The sequence below is a fragment of the Ranitomeya variabilis genome, chromosome 7 (genome assembly GCF_051348905.1).
Source record: "Ranitomeya variabilis isolate aRanVar5 chromosome 7, aRanVar5.hap1, whole genome shotgun sequence".
In the NCBI taxonomy this organism is placed as follows: Eukaryota; Metazoa; Chordata; class Amphibia; order Anura; family Dendrobatidae; genus Ranitomeya; species Ranitomeya variabilis.
Window position 1 is genome coordinate 148,170,398 of NC_135238.1, and position 17,072 is coordinate 148,187,469.

Sequence of the window (17,072 nt, forward strand, 5' to 3'; positions counted from 1 at the left end):
TCGACTAACCTCTGCACTAATCCGTACCTCCCACTCCCGACTCCAAGACTTCTTCCGTGCTGCGCCAATCCTCTGGAATGCTCTACCCCAAGATATTAGGACCATCCACAACTTGCATAGTTTTAGGCGCTCACTCAAAACACATTTGTTCAGAGCGGCCTACCACGTTAACTAATCAAAGTCATTTTATGATTGTGTGTGTGTAGCCCATTCACTATCTCCATCCACCCCCCACCCCCTGAAGATGGCTGGACCATCATTGTAAATACATCATTGTAAATACACACCTGTGCTTTGTATCTCCCCCACCTCATTGTAGATTGTAAGCTCTCACGAGCAGGGTCGTCTTATTTTGCTTTATTATTGTATTGTTAACGTTGTTACCTATGACTGTTGTGTTTGAAACTGTTAGGCCGGCGTCACACTCAGCGTATGTAAATACGGTCCGTTTTTTACAGCCGTAATACGCAGAAAAGTCCCCAAAATAGTGATCCGCATGTCATCCGTAGGCAGGGTGTGTCAGCGTATTTTGCGCATGGCATCCTCCGTATGGCATCCGTACTGCGATATTTTCTTGCAGGCTTGCAAAACCGGTAAAACATACATACACATATATATATACATATACACATATATTCTGTATTTATATTTCATTCAGCGCGAGATATGTGAAAAGCCGGTAATTCAATTGCCGGCTTTTCATTTCTCCTTCCCAAACCCGTCAGGATATGAGACATGGTTTACATACAGTAAACCATCTCATATCCCTATTTTTTTTTTGCATATTCCACACTACTAATGTTAGTAGTGTGTATGTGAAAAATGTGGGCGCTGTAGCTTGTAAAATTAAGGGTGAAATGGCTAAAAAAAATTGGCGTGGGCTCCTGCGCAATTTTCTCCACCAGAGTGGTAAAGCCAGTGACTGAGGGCAGATATTAATAGCCTAGAGAGGGTCCATGGTTATTGGCCCCCCCAGCTACAAACATCTGCCCCCAGCCACCCCAGAAAAGGCGCCTATTCTGGCACTTGGCCACTCTCTTCCCACTCCCGTGTAGCAGTGGGATATGGGGTAATGAAGGGTTAATGTCACCTTGCTATTGTAAGGTGACAATAAGCCAGATTAATAATGGAGAGGCGTCAATTATGACACCTATCCATTATTAATCCAATAGTACGAAATGGTTAATAAAACACACACACATTATTACAAAGTCCTTTAATGAAATAAAGAAACAGGTTGTTGTAATTTTTTATTATTCTCTTAATCCAGCTGAAGACCCTTGTTCTGTAACAAAGTAAAAATAACAAATCAACAATATCTCATACCTTCCGATGATCAGTTACGTCCCACGAAGTAAATCCATCTGAAGGGGTTAAATCATTTTACAGCTAGGAGCTGTGCTAAAGCACTGCTCGTGGTTGTAAAACCCCAGGAATGAATGGAGTGCAGGGTGACCTGTAGTTACCTTGAGTTGCGGTGAGGCGCCCTCTGCTGGATGTCCTCATATGAACTCGAGCGTGGGAACTTTTACCATGCTCCAGTTCATGAGGACATCCAGCAGAGGGCGCCTCACCGCAACTCAAGGTAACCACAGGTCACCCTGCACTCCATTCATTCCCGGGGCACGAGCAGTGCTTTAGCACAGCTCCTGGCTGTAAAATGATTTAACCCCTTCAGATGGATTTACTTCGTGGGACGTGACTGATCATCGGAAGGTATGAGATATTGTTGATTTGTTATTTTTACTTTGTTACAGAACGAGGGTCTTCAGCTGGATTAAGATAATAATAAAATATTACAACAACCTGTTTATTTCATTAAAGGACTTTGTAATAATGTGTGTGTGTTTTATTAACCATTTCGTACTATTGGATTAATAATGGATAGGTGTCATAATTGACGCCTCTCCATTATTAATCTGGCTTAATGTCACCTTACAATAGCAAGGTGACATTAACCCTTCATTACCCCATATCCCACTGCTACACGGGAGTGGGAAGAGAGTGGCCAAGTGCCAGAATAGGCGCATCTTCCAGATGTGCCTTTTCTGGGGTGGCTGGGGGCAGATGTTTGTAGCCAGGGGGGGCCAATAACCATGGACCCTCTCTAGGCTATTAATATCTGCCCTCAGTCACTGGCTTTACCACTCTGGCGGAGAAAATTGCACGGGAGCCCACGCCAATTTTTTCCGCCATTTAACCCTTTATTTTAGCAGCTACAGCGCCAAAATTTTGCACACACACACTACTAACATTAGTAGTGTGGAATATGCAAAAAAATAAGGGATATGAGATGGTTTACTGTATGTAAACCATGTCTCATATCCTGTCGGGTTTGGGAAGGAGAAATGAAAAGCCGGCAATTGAATTACCGGCTTCTCTCTCTAACACCGGTGCGTATTTCTCGCAAGTCACACTGCTGGTCCGTGTGTAATCCGTATTTTTCTCGCCCCCATAGACTTTCATTGGCGATTTTTTTGCGCATTACGGTGACAAACGCAGCATGCTGCGATTTTGTACGGCCGTAGAAGACCGTATAATACGGATGGGTAAAATGCGGCAGATAGGAGCTGGGACATAGGGAATCATTGGGCCGTGTGTTATGCGTATTTTACGGGTGTATTTTCTGTGCTCATATGTCCGTAAAACTCGCCAGTGTGACGCCGGCCTTAAACTGTAAAGCGCTGCGGAATATGTTGGCGCTATATAGATAAAGATTATTATTATTATTATTATACACACATACATACACACACACACACACTCTCAATTCAGTAGTGCTTAATTGACTTATACCAAGCCCTATAAATATGAAACACACAGTGACGCATAAAGACTAGGAACAAACTCATCAATGTGTCAGCAGACAATCAGAGTACATCCATTAAAAAAAAAAAAAAAAAAAAAAAGATCCTTACGTGCTAGGTAGATCATGTTTCCATCCCTAGTCTGACTATAGGATTCCATCACCATGACGAGGATCCATGCTGCAGCCAAGCCAGGGGACTAGGCCTGGCAGAACTTGCCATCGTCCCTGATGCATTCAGCTTCTTGTGGAAATTTGTTGGGAGTGAACAAGGGGGATTCTGGAATCAGGCATCGAAACACGATCTCCCTAGTACTTAAGGGTATGTTCCCACGATCAGGAACCGGCAGCGCTTTCGACACAGAACACGTCAGCGCCGTCCAAAGCACTGCCGACTTTTGCAGGAGGTGGTTCTGCATGTGTTCATTGACCCGTGCGGAATCACCGCGTCCAATACATTGTACAGGTGATATTTATCTTGCGGAGACTGAGCGTCTCCACAAGATAAATTGACATGCTGCAGTCTGGAAAGACGTGCCGCATGTCCATCTCCACAGGGAAGCCGCAGGTGCCGAAGCACGCATAGTGGAGATGGGATTTCTTCCATTCCCATCCACTATGCTGTAACATCTGGACGCTGCGGATGTACACAGCATCCTACCTGCAGTGTTAAGTGACCGTGGGAACATACCCTAAAGATCTCTTTTAATGGAACTACTCAGGATGGTCTGCCGATACATTGGTCCTAGTTTTTATTATGTGGCACTGTGGAGACATAAGATATGTATCAGAATTTTCTGCTGCAAATCCAAAATGTAGGAACAAACTAAAAGGACTAAAAAAAAAAAAAAAAAAAAGCCCACCCACCACACAATTTGCTGACCGTAAACAAAATATTCCATCTAAACGATGTTTAGCTATTCATGTTAAAAGTTTTGTATACTCACAGGTTTTGTTGGGGTTAATGTGCTGTCTTAAGAGATCCAGTGACCCAAGACTAACCACAAGCCTTCTACCAAACCAAAAGGACGCCACAGCACCAAACTTCTCATGTAAATTCACCAGGAACTCATGCAAGCTGCCTTTGCTCACAATGTCCTGCAGATTTCCATCCCTGAAAGCAGACAGATGACTTAGTAGAAGGTTGGGCATCTATATCCGATGTGGTGTTCTTTCAGTGCTTATTACATCATATTCACATCAAACATGTATAAGCAGGCAGACAAGAGTATCAAGAGCTACAACACCGCTGACCAAGAGGGAAAACAGCAGCTGCTCGGACAGTGATCATTGGTGGCAAAGATGAATGCAGAATCTGATAATATGGAATTTCTTGTCTGCCAGCACATGGGTTTGTGGATGAGGCACAAACTGGTACTGCTGGGAATAAATCAGTATATAAACAAAGTTATGTAGCTGAAATACAGTTATCAGTTAGTGGCACATGTACTCAAACTCATGCTTAATACGCGTGTCCTTAGCTGGCAAAACATGATACATTCATGCTCTGTTGACAACCCCCTGAGGAAGCCCAGGTGAAACGTGCATCGGGGCTGCAGTTGCATACAGGGACATGGTATTATATGGGTAAGCATCCATCATTTCATACTTCTATATCGTTTTCTCCCATTGACTGCTGGTTTTCCATGCCACTTACTCTTTAATGTTTCACTGGGAGATGTATTAGTTGTTTGAGTATGGTGCCAGTATGTGGATGCCATCTAATGGTCACACCACTAATACACTTACTTCCTTGAAAAACTGGATTTCTCTTTTTCCTGCAGCAATTAACCACATCTGAATTTACTCTTGACTACCATTTTTTGTCCTTATACACTTCTTATCTACCGCATATTTGTGTCATCATTGAGCTACTGTAATGTGTGTCTTTTTCATCATCAAATCACCTTACCTTGAGGTTATCCACTCCTAATCTTTGTTGGATACCTATTTTGGAGATCCCCCATTACTGGCAGGACTATGGTCCCTTTCTTTGTAAATACGATTAGTGTTTGAAGAGTAAGGGTACCGTCACACATTGAAATTTCCATCGCTACGACGTTACGATTCGTGACGTTCTAGCGATATCGTTACGATATCGCAGTGTCTGACACGCAGCAGCGATCAGGGATCCTGCTGAGAATCGTACGTCGTAGCAGATCGTATGGAACTTTCTTTCGTCGCTTGATCACCCGCTGACATCGCTGGATCGTTGTGTGTGACAGCGATCCAGCGATGTCTTCGCTTGTAACCAGGGTAAACATCGGGTAACTAAGCGCAGGGCCGCGCTTAGTAACCCGATGTTTACCCTGGTTACAAGCGTAAACGTAAAAAAACAAACCGTACATGCTCACCCGTCGGTGTCCTTTAGGTCCCTTGCCGTCTGCTTCCTGCTCTGAGTGCCGGCCGGAAAGTGAGAGCAGATCACAGCGGTGCTGCGCTCTGCTCACTGTACGGCTGCACTCAGAGCAGGAAGCAGACGGCAAGGGACCTGAAGGACACCGACGGGTGAGTATGTACTGTTTGTTTTTTTACGTTTACGCTGGTAACCAGGGTAAACATCGGGTTACTAAGCGCGGCCCTGCACTTAGTTACCCGATGTTTACCCTGGTTACCCGGGGACTTCGGCATCGCTCCAGCGCCGTGATTGCAACGTGTGACCGCAGTCTACGACGCTGGAGCGATATTCATACGATCGCTGCGACGTCACGGATCGTGCCGTCGCAGCGATGAAAATTTCAATGTGTGACGGTACCCTTAGTGTTCATAGGCAGTGGATGTCCTTGTAGCAAAAAAAAAAAAAAAAGGGGGGGGGGGGAAATGTATGCAATAGGCCTGAGGAGTTTCTCTTCCAACTCAAAGTCAAATACTTAGCCAACATATCCACACATTTATACTAAGGAATTCCCCCTCCATTATTCTATTAATGAACATTCCTCGTCCTGCAGTAGATGGGACTGGAGGGGGTTAAATAAGCGTTACCTTGGATGTGGCACCGGACATGATGTATGCGGTCCGACCCTGCGTTCCAAGAAGATGGAGCGGAGGTCACATGAGGGATTATAAAAAAAAATGCTTTCTTTGTATACCTGAGACGCAGCGCCGGACATGATGTATGCGTTCCAAAAGAGGTAATGAATGGAAGTCACATGACTAACTACACCGGAAGTGACATGTGGGGGTCACCTATGCATTCCACATCAAGGCGCATAGGAAATGACGTACAGGTCCTTCTCAAAAAATTAGCATATAGTGTTAAATTTCATTATTTACCATAATGTAATGATTACAATTAAACTTTCCTATATTATAGATTCATTATCCACCAACTGAAATTTGTCAGGTCTTTTATTGTTTTAATACTGATGATTTTGGCATACAACTCCTGATAACCCAAAAAACCTGTCTCAATAAATTAGCATATTTCACCCGGCCAATCAAATAAAAGTGTTTTTTAATACCAAACAAAAAAACCATCAAATAATAATGTTCAGTTATGCACTCAATACTTGGTCGGGAATCCTTTGGCAGAAATGACTGCTTCAATGCGGCGTGGCATGGAGGCAATCAGCCTGTGACACTGCTGAGATGTTATGGAGGCCCAGGATGCTTCAATAGCGGCCTTAAGCTCATCCAGAGTGTTGGGTCTTGCGTCTCTCAACTTTCTCTTCACAATATCCCACAGATTCTCTATGGGGTTCAGGTCAGGAGAGTTGGCAGGCCAATTGAGCACAGTAATACCATGGTCAGTAAACCATTTACCAGTGGTTTTGGCACTGTGAGCAGGTGCCAGGTCGTGCTGGAAAATGAAATCTTCATCTCCATAAAGCATTTCAGCCGATGGAAGCATGAAGTGCTCCAAAATCTCCTGATAGCTAGCTGCATTGACCCTGCCCTTGATGAAACACAGTGGACCAACACCAGCAGCTGACATGGCACCCCACACCATCACTGACTGGGTACTTGACACTGGACTTCAGGCATTTTGGCATTTCCTTCTCCCCAGTCTTCCTCCAGACTCTGGCACCTTGATTTCCGAATGACATGCAAAATTTGCTTTCATCAGAAAAAAGTACTTGGGACCACTTAGCAACAGTCCAGTGCTGCTTCTCTGTAGCCCAGGTCAGGCGCTTCTGCCGCTGTTTCTGGTTCAAAAGTGGCTTTACCTGGGGAATGCGGCACCTGTAGCCCATTTCCTGCACACGCCTGTGCACGGTGGCTCTGGATGTTTCCACACCAGACTCAGTCCACTGCTTCCTCAGGTTCCCCAAGGTCTGGAATCGGTCCTTCTCCACAATCTTCCTCAGGGTCCGGTCACCTCTTCTCGTTGTACAGCGTTTTCTGCCACATTGTTTCCTTCCAACAGACTTACCATTGAGGTGCCTTGATACAGCACTCTGGGAACAGCCTATTTGTTGAGAAATTTCTTTCTGGGTCTTACCCTCTTGCTTGAGGGTGTCAATGATGGCCTTCTTGACATCTGTCAGGTCTTACCCATGATGGGGGTTTTGAGTAATGAACCAGGCAGGGAGTTTTTAAAAGCCTCAGGTATCTTTTGCATGTGTTTAGAGTTAATTAGTTGATTCAGAAGATTAGGGTAATAGGTCATTTAGAGAACCTTTTCTTGATATGCTAATTTATTGAGACAGGTTTTTTGGGTTATCAGGAGTTGTAGGCCAAAATCATCAGTATTAAAACAATAAAAGACCTGACAAATTTCAGTTGGTGGATAATGAATCTATAATATATGAAAGTTTAATTGTAATCATTACATTATGGTAAATAATGAAATTTAACACTATATGCTAATTTTTTGAGAAGGACCTGTAGGTACACTTACCACATGAGGATCATTTGGCGGTCTATTTAACCTAAACACTCAGTAGCACGGTAAGCCGATTCATCCCCCATATACACAATGGGTCTTAAATATTAATAGATCTACTTTACTGTACTTTATCTTCATTTCCCTGATGAGTATGAGAAACAAAATGCTTCGGGATGAAAAAATATTGGGGTCATGGTAACAAGGGTCAATTTGGAGTATTAATTTGGGGTATTGTATGGACGAAAATAATTGCCTCCCCCTGAACGGTCTTGTGGTCCCTTGGAGCTCGGTCATACAAAGGAAAGCGAGGGGAGGTCTTTCCTATTTACATGTACCTGATCCTATTAGAGCTGAGGTAGATAGAGGAAAACAAGGTGAGATCTTTCCTCTTTCCAATTTAACCTAAGCATTGAACTTTGAATTTTTCTCTTGGTATTGAGATATAATCAACATCATTGTGGATTTTGTCTTAGTGGCCTCTTTATGAGTCCAATAACTGCTGTGTAAGACAGCGGTTGTGTGTCTTTGATGTGATTTTTTGATTGTCTGATTGGCATTAGGGCTTTTTAGAATTTTTCAATAAAGTTTTTTGTAATTTTAATGTTACCTACTAATCACACCCCACTATAAGACGGAGTAGCTATGCAAGCAAGCGTTACCAGCCACAGACACCGAGAACGGGTGATCGGTGGTGGGGTGCCTGGTGATGGACCCCGGCCAAACATTGATGACCCATCCTAAAGGCCCCGTCTCACATAGCGATTTACCAACGATCACGACCAGCGATACGACCTGGCCGTGATCGTTGGTAAGTCGTTGTGTGGTCGCTGGGGAGCTGTCACACAGACAGCTCTCTCCAGCGACCAACGATCAGGGGAACGACTTCGGCATCGTTGAAACTGTCTTCAACGATGCCGAAGTCCCCCTGCAGCACCCGGGTAACCAGGGTAAACATCGGGTTACTAAGCGCAGGGCCGCGCTTAGTAACCCGATGTTTACCCTGGTTACCAAAAAAACCAAACAGTACATACTCGCCTTTCGGTGTCCCTTGCCGTCTGCTTCCTGCTCTGACTGAGCCGCCGTACAGTGAGAGCAGAGCGCAGCGGTGACGTCACTGCTGTGATCTGCTCTCACTTTCCGGCCGGCAGTCAGTCAGAGCAGGAAGCAGACGGCAAGGGACACCGAAAGGCGAGTATGTACTGTTTGTTTTTTTTGGTAACCAGGGTAAACATCGGGTTACTAAGCGCGGCCCTGCGCTTAGTAACCCGATGTTTACCCCGGTTACCAGTGAAGACATCGCTGGATCGGTGTCACACACACACCGATTCAGCGATGTCAGCGGGACCTCAACGACCAAAAAAAGGTCCAGGCCATTCCGACACGACCAGCGATCTCACAGCAGGGGCCGGGTCGCTGGTACGTGTCACACATAGCGAGATCGCTACTGAGGTCGCTGTTGCGTCACAAAACTAGTGACTCAGCAGCGATCTCGCTAGCGATCTCGCTATGTGAGACGGGGCCTTAAGAATAGGTGATCAATGGAAAAAAAAAAAAAAAGTAGGGGATGACCTCTAACTTCTAACTGTCAATCTATTCACAGGACCCAGTACATCCACCTGTGGCCATCGGACAGGAGCCCCGAGGACTGCCTCTTACGTTCTGGCATTCCCAACTCTATATTATTCAGCCTCATGCGAGGTCGACGTTACGGTGTCACACTGCAGCAGGCCGGCTAATTAGAAAAAATATATATTATATATATAATAATTTCTTACCGGTAATAGATTTTCCTGAACCATGACAGCACCGTACCAAGAGAATTCACCCCCAGGAAATCTACTAAAATAAAAAGGGCTGTAACTCTCCATGCTCCTCTGTAAACACATGGAGGATCACAGAGTGGTACGGCACTTTTTTCCATAGGTTTCCTGGAGGCGGATACCCTCTCCCGGTACAGTGCTGTCATGGTTTGGGAAAATCTAATTACCAACTATTCCCTTCAATATGACAGAACTGTACCAAGAGACTGAACAAGAAGAAATCCCTAGGTAGAGAGCACCAATGAAAGAACCCTTCTTCCAAAAAGAGAGGTCAGAATTCTACAGATCCAACCTGTAGTGCTTAAAGAAGGTGGAGGGTGAAGACCATACTGCCACCCCACAGATTTGATCAATGGAAGCATTAGCCATTTCCACCCATGAAGTAACCACGGCCCTAGTAGAATGCGCCTTAACATCCTGATGGGGATCTGACTCGAGGCAGAGTAGGGTAAGGTTATGGCCATTTTAGCCCATCAAGCAGTGGCGGATTTAGTGTCTCTCCTACCCTTATTTGAGAGTTGGAACAAAACATGTCTGAAGACCTCCGCCAGGAACTTGTTACCTCCAGCTATTAAGGAAACATCTGACATTAGAAAACGAAAGACAAGTTCACCCCGGGATTTTGGGCTGTCACAAAAGGAAAGGAGGATCATTATTATCCTGAACTCTAAAATCTGGAGACAATTATCCTCTAGGATTGTTGTAAAGGATGGATTAATTGAAATAGCCTGCAACTCATTCAACCGCCTAGCCGAGGTTAGGGGTACTAAAAGTTTTGTTTTAAGAGACCTTAATAGAAGCAGATCATATCGGTTCAAATGGAGTTTTGGTAAGAGAATTCAAAACTAAATTTAGATCCCACAGAGCCATATTTTGAGTACTTACTGGTCTAAAAGAAAAAGGAAGCCTTGTTGAACCTATCCACAATTGATCAGAGATTTTTTTTGATCAATTAACACCCCCCAAGGCTGGAACCTGTCCTTCTAGAGTAATAGTGGACACTACAGCCCTCTTTCAAGCCTTTTTGAAGGAATTCCAATACTTCCATAAAGAGAACTGTAAATGAGTGGGTTAAACTTTCAGGGAAATTTGGATGGAAAAGGAAGGACGTAAGGGCAGAATTTTTTAATGTCAGATTGCATTTTTTTTTAGAGCAGACCCTCCATATATTTCTGGTGTGCATCATTGGACCCAATAGGTCTATTGACGGGGGATTGTTATCCCCATTCCAGATCAGGGAGTTGGGGTGAACTGGGGCTAACCATAATTTTTCAGTCTCCATCCACTTCTATTAGGCAGGTTTAGAAGACCACGATGGGATCGTGTGGAGGTGCGATGCCCAATAATAATGAACAAGGTTAGGTGCCGCTAGACCTCATCTTTTATCAGCCAAAATTACAGACTTTGGAATTCTATGACGTCTTCATGCCTATATGAAATTTAAAGTGACTGCTTGAAAAACTCGTAAATCTCTGAGTGGTACTGATATAGGTAAAGTCTCAAAAAGATATAACATTTTTGGAAGGATAGTCATTTCTATTGCTGAAATGCCTCCAAATAGTGAGAGAGGGAGTGATTTCCATTTCGTCAATAAGGATCGCATTTCTGTATATAATGGAGGGAAATTGTTCTCGTATAAAGTGGAGTACGAGGATGTGAGTAATTCCTAGGTATTAAGTGGAAGGGCTTCAGTTTCACCACTTTTACTTGTTTTATACCCAGATTGGCCAAATTTCAAAAGCAATGAATGGAGGCTAGGGAGCGATGTATGAGGCTTTGTGAGTGTTAGGAGGATATCAGCAAAAAGGGATAATTTAGATTCTTTACTTTTATACTGAACACCTTTAAAGTCTGGTGATGCGCCGATAGCAGCAGCCAAAGGCTCAATGCAAAGGACAAAAAGTAGAGGGGAAAGCGGGCAACCCTGTCTGGTGCCATTTTTTATCTGAATTTGTTTGGAGCAGCTATGAGGAGGATAAATCAATCCCTCTACAGCTTTTAAAAAAGGGCCTTCTATGGCATATGTCGCAAGGGCCTTAAGCCTAAAAGGCCAACTGAGGAGATCAAACGGCTTCTCAGGTCCAAACTCAGGAGAAGGGTAGGTTCCTCAGATTTTTTAACTATTTCTATGAGATCAACTGCTCTTTGTTGTCACCGCCTCGTCTAAAAGGGACAGATCCCACTTGATCTTTGAGGATTGCTAAACTATTTGTGAATATCTTAACATCTGAATTGAGAAGAGCAATCAGTCTACAGTTTTTACAGTTTAGTCTATCCTTGCCTGGTTTGGGAATCAATGTTATAAAGGAGTGTAGCATTGAGTCAGGGATCTGGGCTGACTTTAGAAAAGAATTGAAAAGGGGAATTAAAGTAGGTAGAAGTCATCTTGGAAGGTCTTGTAGTATGAGTAGGACAGACCATCAGGTCGTTTTTAGCTAGTTTTGCTAAAGAATATATTGTATGGTACTCTATACAGGCCCTGTCAAAAATCGATAAAAACATGGCTGCATTTTTCATTACTAACTCTGCCTATGTGTTATGCAGGGCTGTGGAGTCAGTAAGCCAAACTACCGACTCAGACTCCTCAATTTACCTGACTTCTGACTCAGACCCCACAGCACTGGTCACCACTGAGCATGTGCATAAAGTGCAGCACAGATCATTCATCTCAACTAAAAGTCGAGATCCTTATATCAGGAACAGAACAATTCATAACTTTCCCAAATTCTTATGAAAACATTTACAGCACATCCTGCATTGTACCAAATTTATTATATATTAGAAGTTGGTCCATTTTATGCTGACTCCACCAAAATGGACACAAACTCAGACTCCACAGCCCTGGTGTAATGTGTGGTATTGCACATAAACCCCATTAAAGTGCATGGTGCTGAGCTAAAATAGACAGGTATGGTTCTGTTTCTCCATATATACATTTTAGAACTTACTTCTCTTCCGAAGGGGCAAGTCCCGGTATGCCACATGCTTGTCTAGATGACTAAAAGAGAAAAATACGGATTTCAGAAAATGTAGTGTGAGATTTCAGGCAGATTATACGTTGTTACCGATCAACCGGAAAAGAAGCAAAATGCTCATTCACCGGCTCATTGGCTTATCATCAGGAGCACATAACCCTGTGTAAAACAAACAGAGGCTGGCCAGATGACAATATGCATGTTGTATGGGCACAGCATCACTGAGGATTTATCTTCAATAGGCAAAAATCAGCCATACTACAAACCCTAGTGCTGCGACCACAATAAGCTAGCTGCAAAGTGTCTCAGGAGGCTTCACTTTTTGCAACTTGCTTGTTGCCGTGTCCTCCGGGTCACATTGTGGCCCCATTAACTTGTATTTCACAGCGATGTAGCCTGTGTTGCAGCCATAGCCTATAGAAGCCTTTACACAAACATCTCAGGGTAGATCTGAAAGTGTTTGGATTAGTGTTTATTTAAAAAAAAAGAAAAAAAAGGAATTTTGGCAACACAGCAGTTAGAGCCTGCAGTTAAGGTACCGTCACATTAAGCGACGCTGCAGCGATAGCGACAACGATGCCGATCGCTGCAGCGTCGCTGTTTGATCGCTGGAGAGCTGTCACACAGACCGCTCTCCAGCGACCAACGATGCCGAGGTCCCCGGGTAACCAGGGTAAACATCGGGTTGCTAAGCGCAGGGCCGCGCTTAGTAACCCGATGTTTACCCTGGTTACCAGCGTAAAAGTAAAAAAAACAAACAGTACATACTTACATGCGTCCCCCAGCGTCTGCTTCCTGACACTGACTGAGCTCCGGCCCTAACAAGCACAGCGGTGACGTCACCGCTGGTGCTTTCACTTTCACTTTAGGGCCGGCGCTCAGTGTCAGGAAGCAGACGCTGGGGGACGCATGTAAGTATGTACTGTTTGTTTTTTTTACTTTTACGCTGGTAACCAGGGTAAACATCGGGTTACTAAGCGCGGCCCTGCGCTTAGTAACCCGATGTTTACCCTGGTTACCAGTGTAAAACATCGCTGGTATCGTTGCATTTGGTGTCAAACACAACGATACACAGCGATCGGACGACCAAATAAAGTTCTGGACTTTATTCAGCGACCAGCGACATCACAGCAGGATCCTGATCGCTGCTGCGTGTCAAACTAAACGATATCGCTAGCCAGGACGCTGCAACGTCACGGATCGCTAGCGATATCGTTTAGTGTGACGGTACCTTTAGTAATACTGAATGGGAAACATCTGTGCAGCTACAAAATGTCACCCACAACGAACAGAGCAAATGTCAGCGGCCGGAGATCCAGCACAGAACTCAGCACTGATAAACTGGTTCCTATCAGAATTCAGAAAAGGCCACCCTGATATAGCATATACCGTATTTGTAATACATCCTTATAGACTGCACCAGTCTCCGTTCCCTTTCATTTGTAAGACTACCAAAAATGTCAATTTGCATCATTTACCTAGTATTATATAGCAATAATTATAGTTACATTATTGCACATTATTATTGCACTACTTTACATAGTAACTGATACAATAACTAAGTTGTGATATTTTATTGGGCAATTATGGCTTCTATTTGCTTGGCTCTGACAATATAGGACGTGACCAAAGGGTTGTTTGATGTGTAGGTAACAGATACACCATACTTCCATAGTAATATATACTTTGACTACAATGTACATTCCACAACGTTACGATAATTATGTCATCCATGCATGTAGCTGTAATGGAGAAAGCAGAATATAGTACTCTGCCATTTCCAGCAGTCCATGGACAATGAATGGATCAGAGGTGGGCATGCTCTACCCCCGCTTCATTCAGACAGTTCTGCAGTGACCTCTTTATGGTATTGATTGAGGTCCTAGTGGTTTGACCCCAGCAATTAGTAAGTTACGGTATCTGTCACCATAACTTATTAATAAGGGATCATTTCCAATCTTGATAAAACCCTTTAATAAAATCTATAGATGAATCAGGAGTTAAAAGGGAACTTGTCAGTTGATTTTTTAAAAAGAAGCCGCTCTGCCTTCATTCTGTCCTTCTCAGAAGAGTTAGTTGAACGTACGCTCCCCACAGGGCGGTAGAGTCGGTATAAAACAGACTGACTCCTAAAATATATAACACATTGGGTACAGTAGTACAATGCAGGACGTGCTGTAAAGGTTTTCATAATTTGGGAAAGTTGTGAAACGTCTGTTCTGTTCCTGATCGAAGGATCTCGGCTTTTAGTCGAGATGAATCTGTGCTGCACTTTATGAACATGCTCAGTGGTGAGGCAGGGATGTGGAGTCAGATAGTCAATGGAAATGCAGATTAAAAAGTAAAACTGTATCCTATACGGATCATCTGTGTAGCATCTGGTCTGTAATTATTAACCTGGGAAACTATTTGATCTTCTACATTTTAAAATGTTGCTGAATAAATAAAGTCACTTGGAGGTAAAATATGGACACATAGAAGGGATATGGAGAGAGTCTGCGTTTACCAGATGAAAATCAATCGATTTTGCATAGACATATCTATCCCTGGCCTTACACGCAACAACACACACACGGTAAATTGCCATTATATCCTCATAAAGCAACATATTTCCAACCAGGGCTGTGAGGTCGGTAAGCCAAGCCACTGACTCCACAGCACGGATCACTACTGAGCATGTGCATAAAGTGCAGCACAGATTCATCTCCACTAAATGCAGAGATCCTTAGATCAGGAACAGAACAGACATTTATAGGACATTTCATAACTTTCCCAAATTCTTATGAAAATATTTACAGCACATCCTGTAACGAACCCAATGTATTATATATTTAGGAGACGGTCCATTTTATACTGACAAACCCACAGCCGATTCCAATAAGAATATATATTTTTCACATGAAGTAATGTAGTCTGATATTTTGATTTATGTGACAATCTGCACACTATTAACTAGTTTATACTGAAAATGTGTCCCTGAGCCGTGTTCACAATAGAAGGTTTTACTTAAAGGAGTTCTGAACTTCTACAGCGAAATTTCCAGTGAGCAAACATTTCACTACCGGTAATTGGCATGTACAGATGAATCTCACTAAATTAGAATATCATCAAAAAGTTAATTTATTTCAGTTCTTCAATACAAAAAGTGAAACTCATTATATAGAGTCATTACAAACAGAGTGATCTATTTCAAGTGTTTATTTCTGTTAATGTTGATGATTATGGCTTACAGCCAATGAAAACCAAAAAGTCATTGTGATGAGGGAACAGCCGCCATCTTGGACGGGCATACTAACACAGATTGGCGTGACTCCATTTTGTCTCCTGGTCACAGGTCTGCAGAGAGGAGTGCTCCTGGCCCCCACCTTTTCTAATGAACATAGTGCCTATTAGTATGGTAATTGGCTGAGCTCAGTGTAGATTGCAGAAGGTACTTCAAAGCTCAGGGAGGAAACCACACCAGCAGGGGGCTTGGAAATGCATGGGGGCTTAATTAAAGCACGCATGTCAAGTAGCCACTGGATACACATCTAGTATGGTCGTCCAGCCGAACCGTCTCTGACATGGAATCGTGAATTATGGACGCATCGTCCGAGGTACCGGCTCATAAAAAATATTCCCCTCGTCCTAAAGAAATGGTGCATCTAATAGTGCGACTCCGGTATCCGTGGGAGGTCTGAAACCCGAGATATAGAGATCAGCCTCCCACAGGGACCGAATGGGTCCAGGTTTGATCCCAGTACGACCGGCAGAACAAACCACAGGCGCTGGTACTGCCCGTGGGCTGATCCGATCATCCTGAGAGCAGTTATCCCATTTATTAGATATTGGAATAAATCTTGCAGGGAGGCAGAGGGGTGGAGATTGCTAAGCCCACCCAGCTACAGGGGGAGGGACACGGCAGGGTTAAGAGCTGGACCATGTGGAGAGTGGGTGACACTCAGAAGATGACCAGCTAAGAAACAGGGCACACGCCAGCCAGAGGGGGCAAGCACACGCTTTCTGGGGGCTGCCCGGCAACTAAAGTTTTGGACCTGCGGAACGCTGCGCCCCCCGGCTTCCACAAGCGACCTCTAACCTGGTAAAGTGACCTCCAGCTTTATACCTTAAGCCTTGTATCATTGTTGTTATATTGTACTCTGACTGTAACTCTTGATATATTGTGATTGTATATTTCTTGTAATTACCTAGTGCGCCCTTAAGGCAATTAAATCATAAATTAATTTTGGGCTGATCCTTTTACTCTGATTGCGAATCTTAGAATACCCAGTGTGGGTAACAGGGCAGTCATTCCGGCGGCCATTTGCTCTAGGTGCAGTTCCCTTACTGACCTGAGAGACAAAGGGGGCGCCGGAGAGCTGTGCCTGTGTAGTGACGTCACGGATTGGTGACGTGGAAGGAACAGGGGCTTTCTTCACAGTGGTGGCAGCGTACGTGGGATCAGAGTAATAGTGTGCGTGGGACCCCTACTCCCAGACACTAAAGACTACCAGTGGTAACTTTCGCTGCTGGGGTCTTAAGGTCAGCCCAGCACTAGACGGTCAGAGTGTAAATATAATAAGTTGTGTGCAAGGTCAGGGTTACAGCTGTGTCAGTAACCAGAGGTTCCAAAGATGGCAGAGGGCACCAGGAGTGCAGTGAGG

The 17,072-nt window shown here is 43.9% G+C and overlaps 1 protein-coding gene across 2 annotated transcripts in view; it reads right to left on the minus strand.

Moving 5' to 3' along the window:
- Positions 1-17,072, minus strand: part of CYP20A1 (cytochrome P450 family 20 subfamily A member 1) — a 72,581-nt gene that overhangs the window by 48,902 nt on the left and 6,607 nt on the right. The window contains exons 2-3 of one of the 2 annotated variants that reach the window (XM_077272006.1): positions 12,403-12,452; positions 3,754-3,920 (exon numbers count right to left, since the gene is read on the minus strand). In XM_077272006.1, coding sequence (XP_077128121.1) covers positions 3,754-3,920; positions 12,403-12,452 — 217 coding nt within the window. The remainder of the gene's footprint in view (positions 1-3,753; positions 3,921-12,402; positions 12,453-17,072) is intronic. The other variant, XM_077272007.1, reaches the window with a different exon arrangement.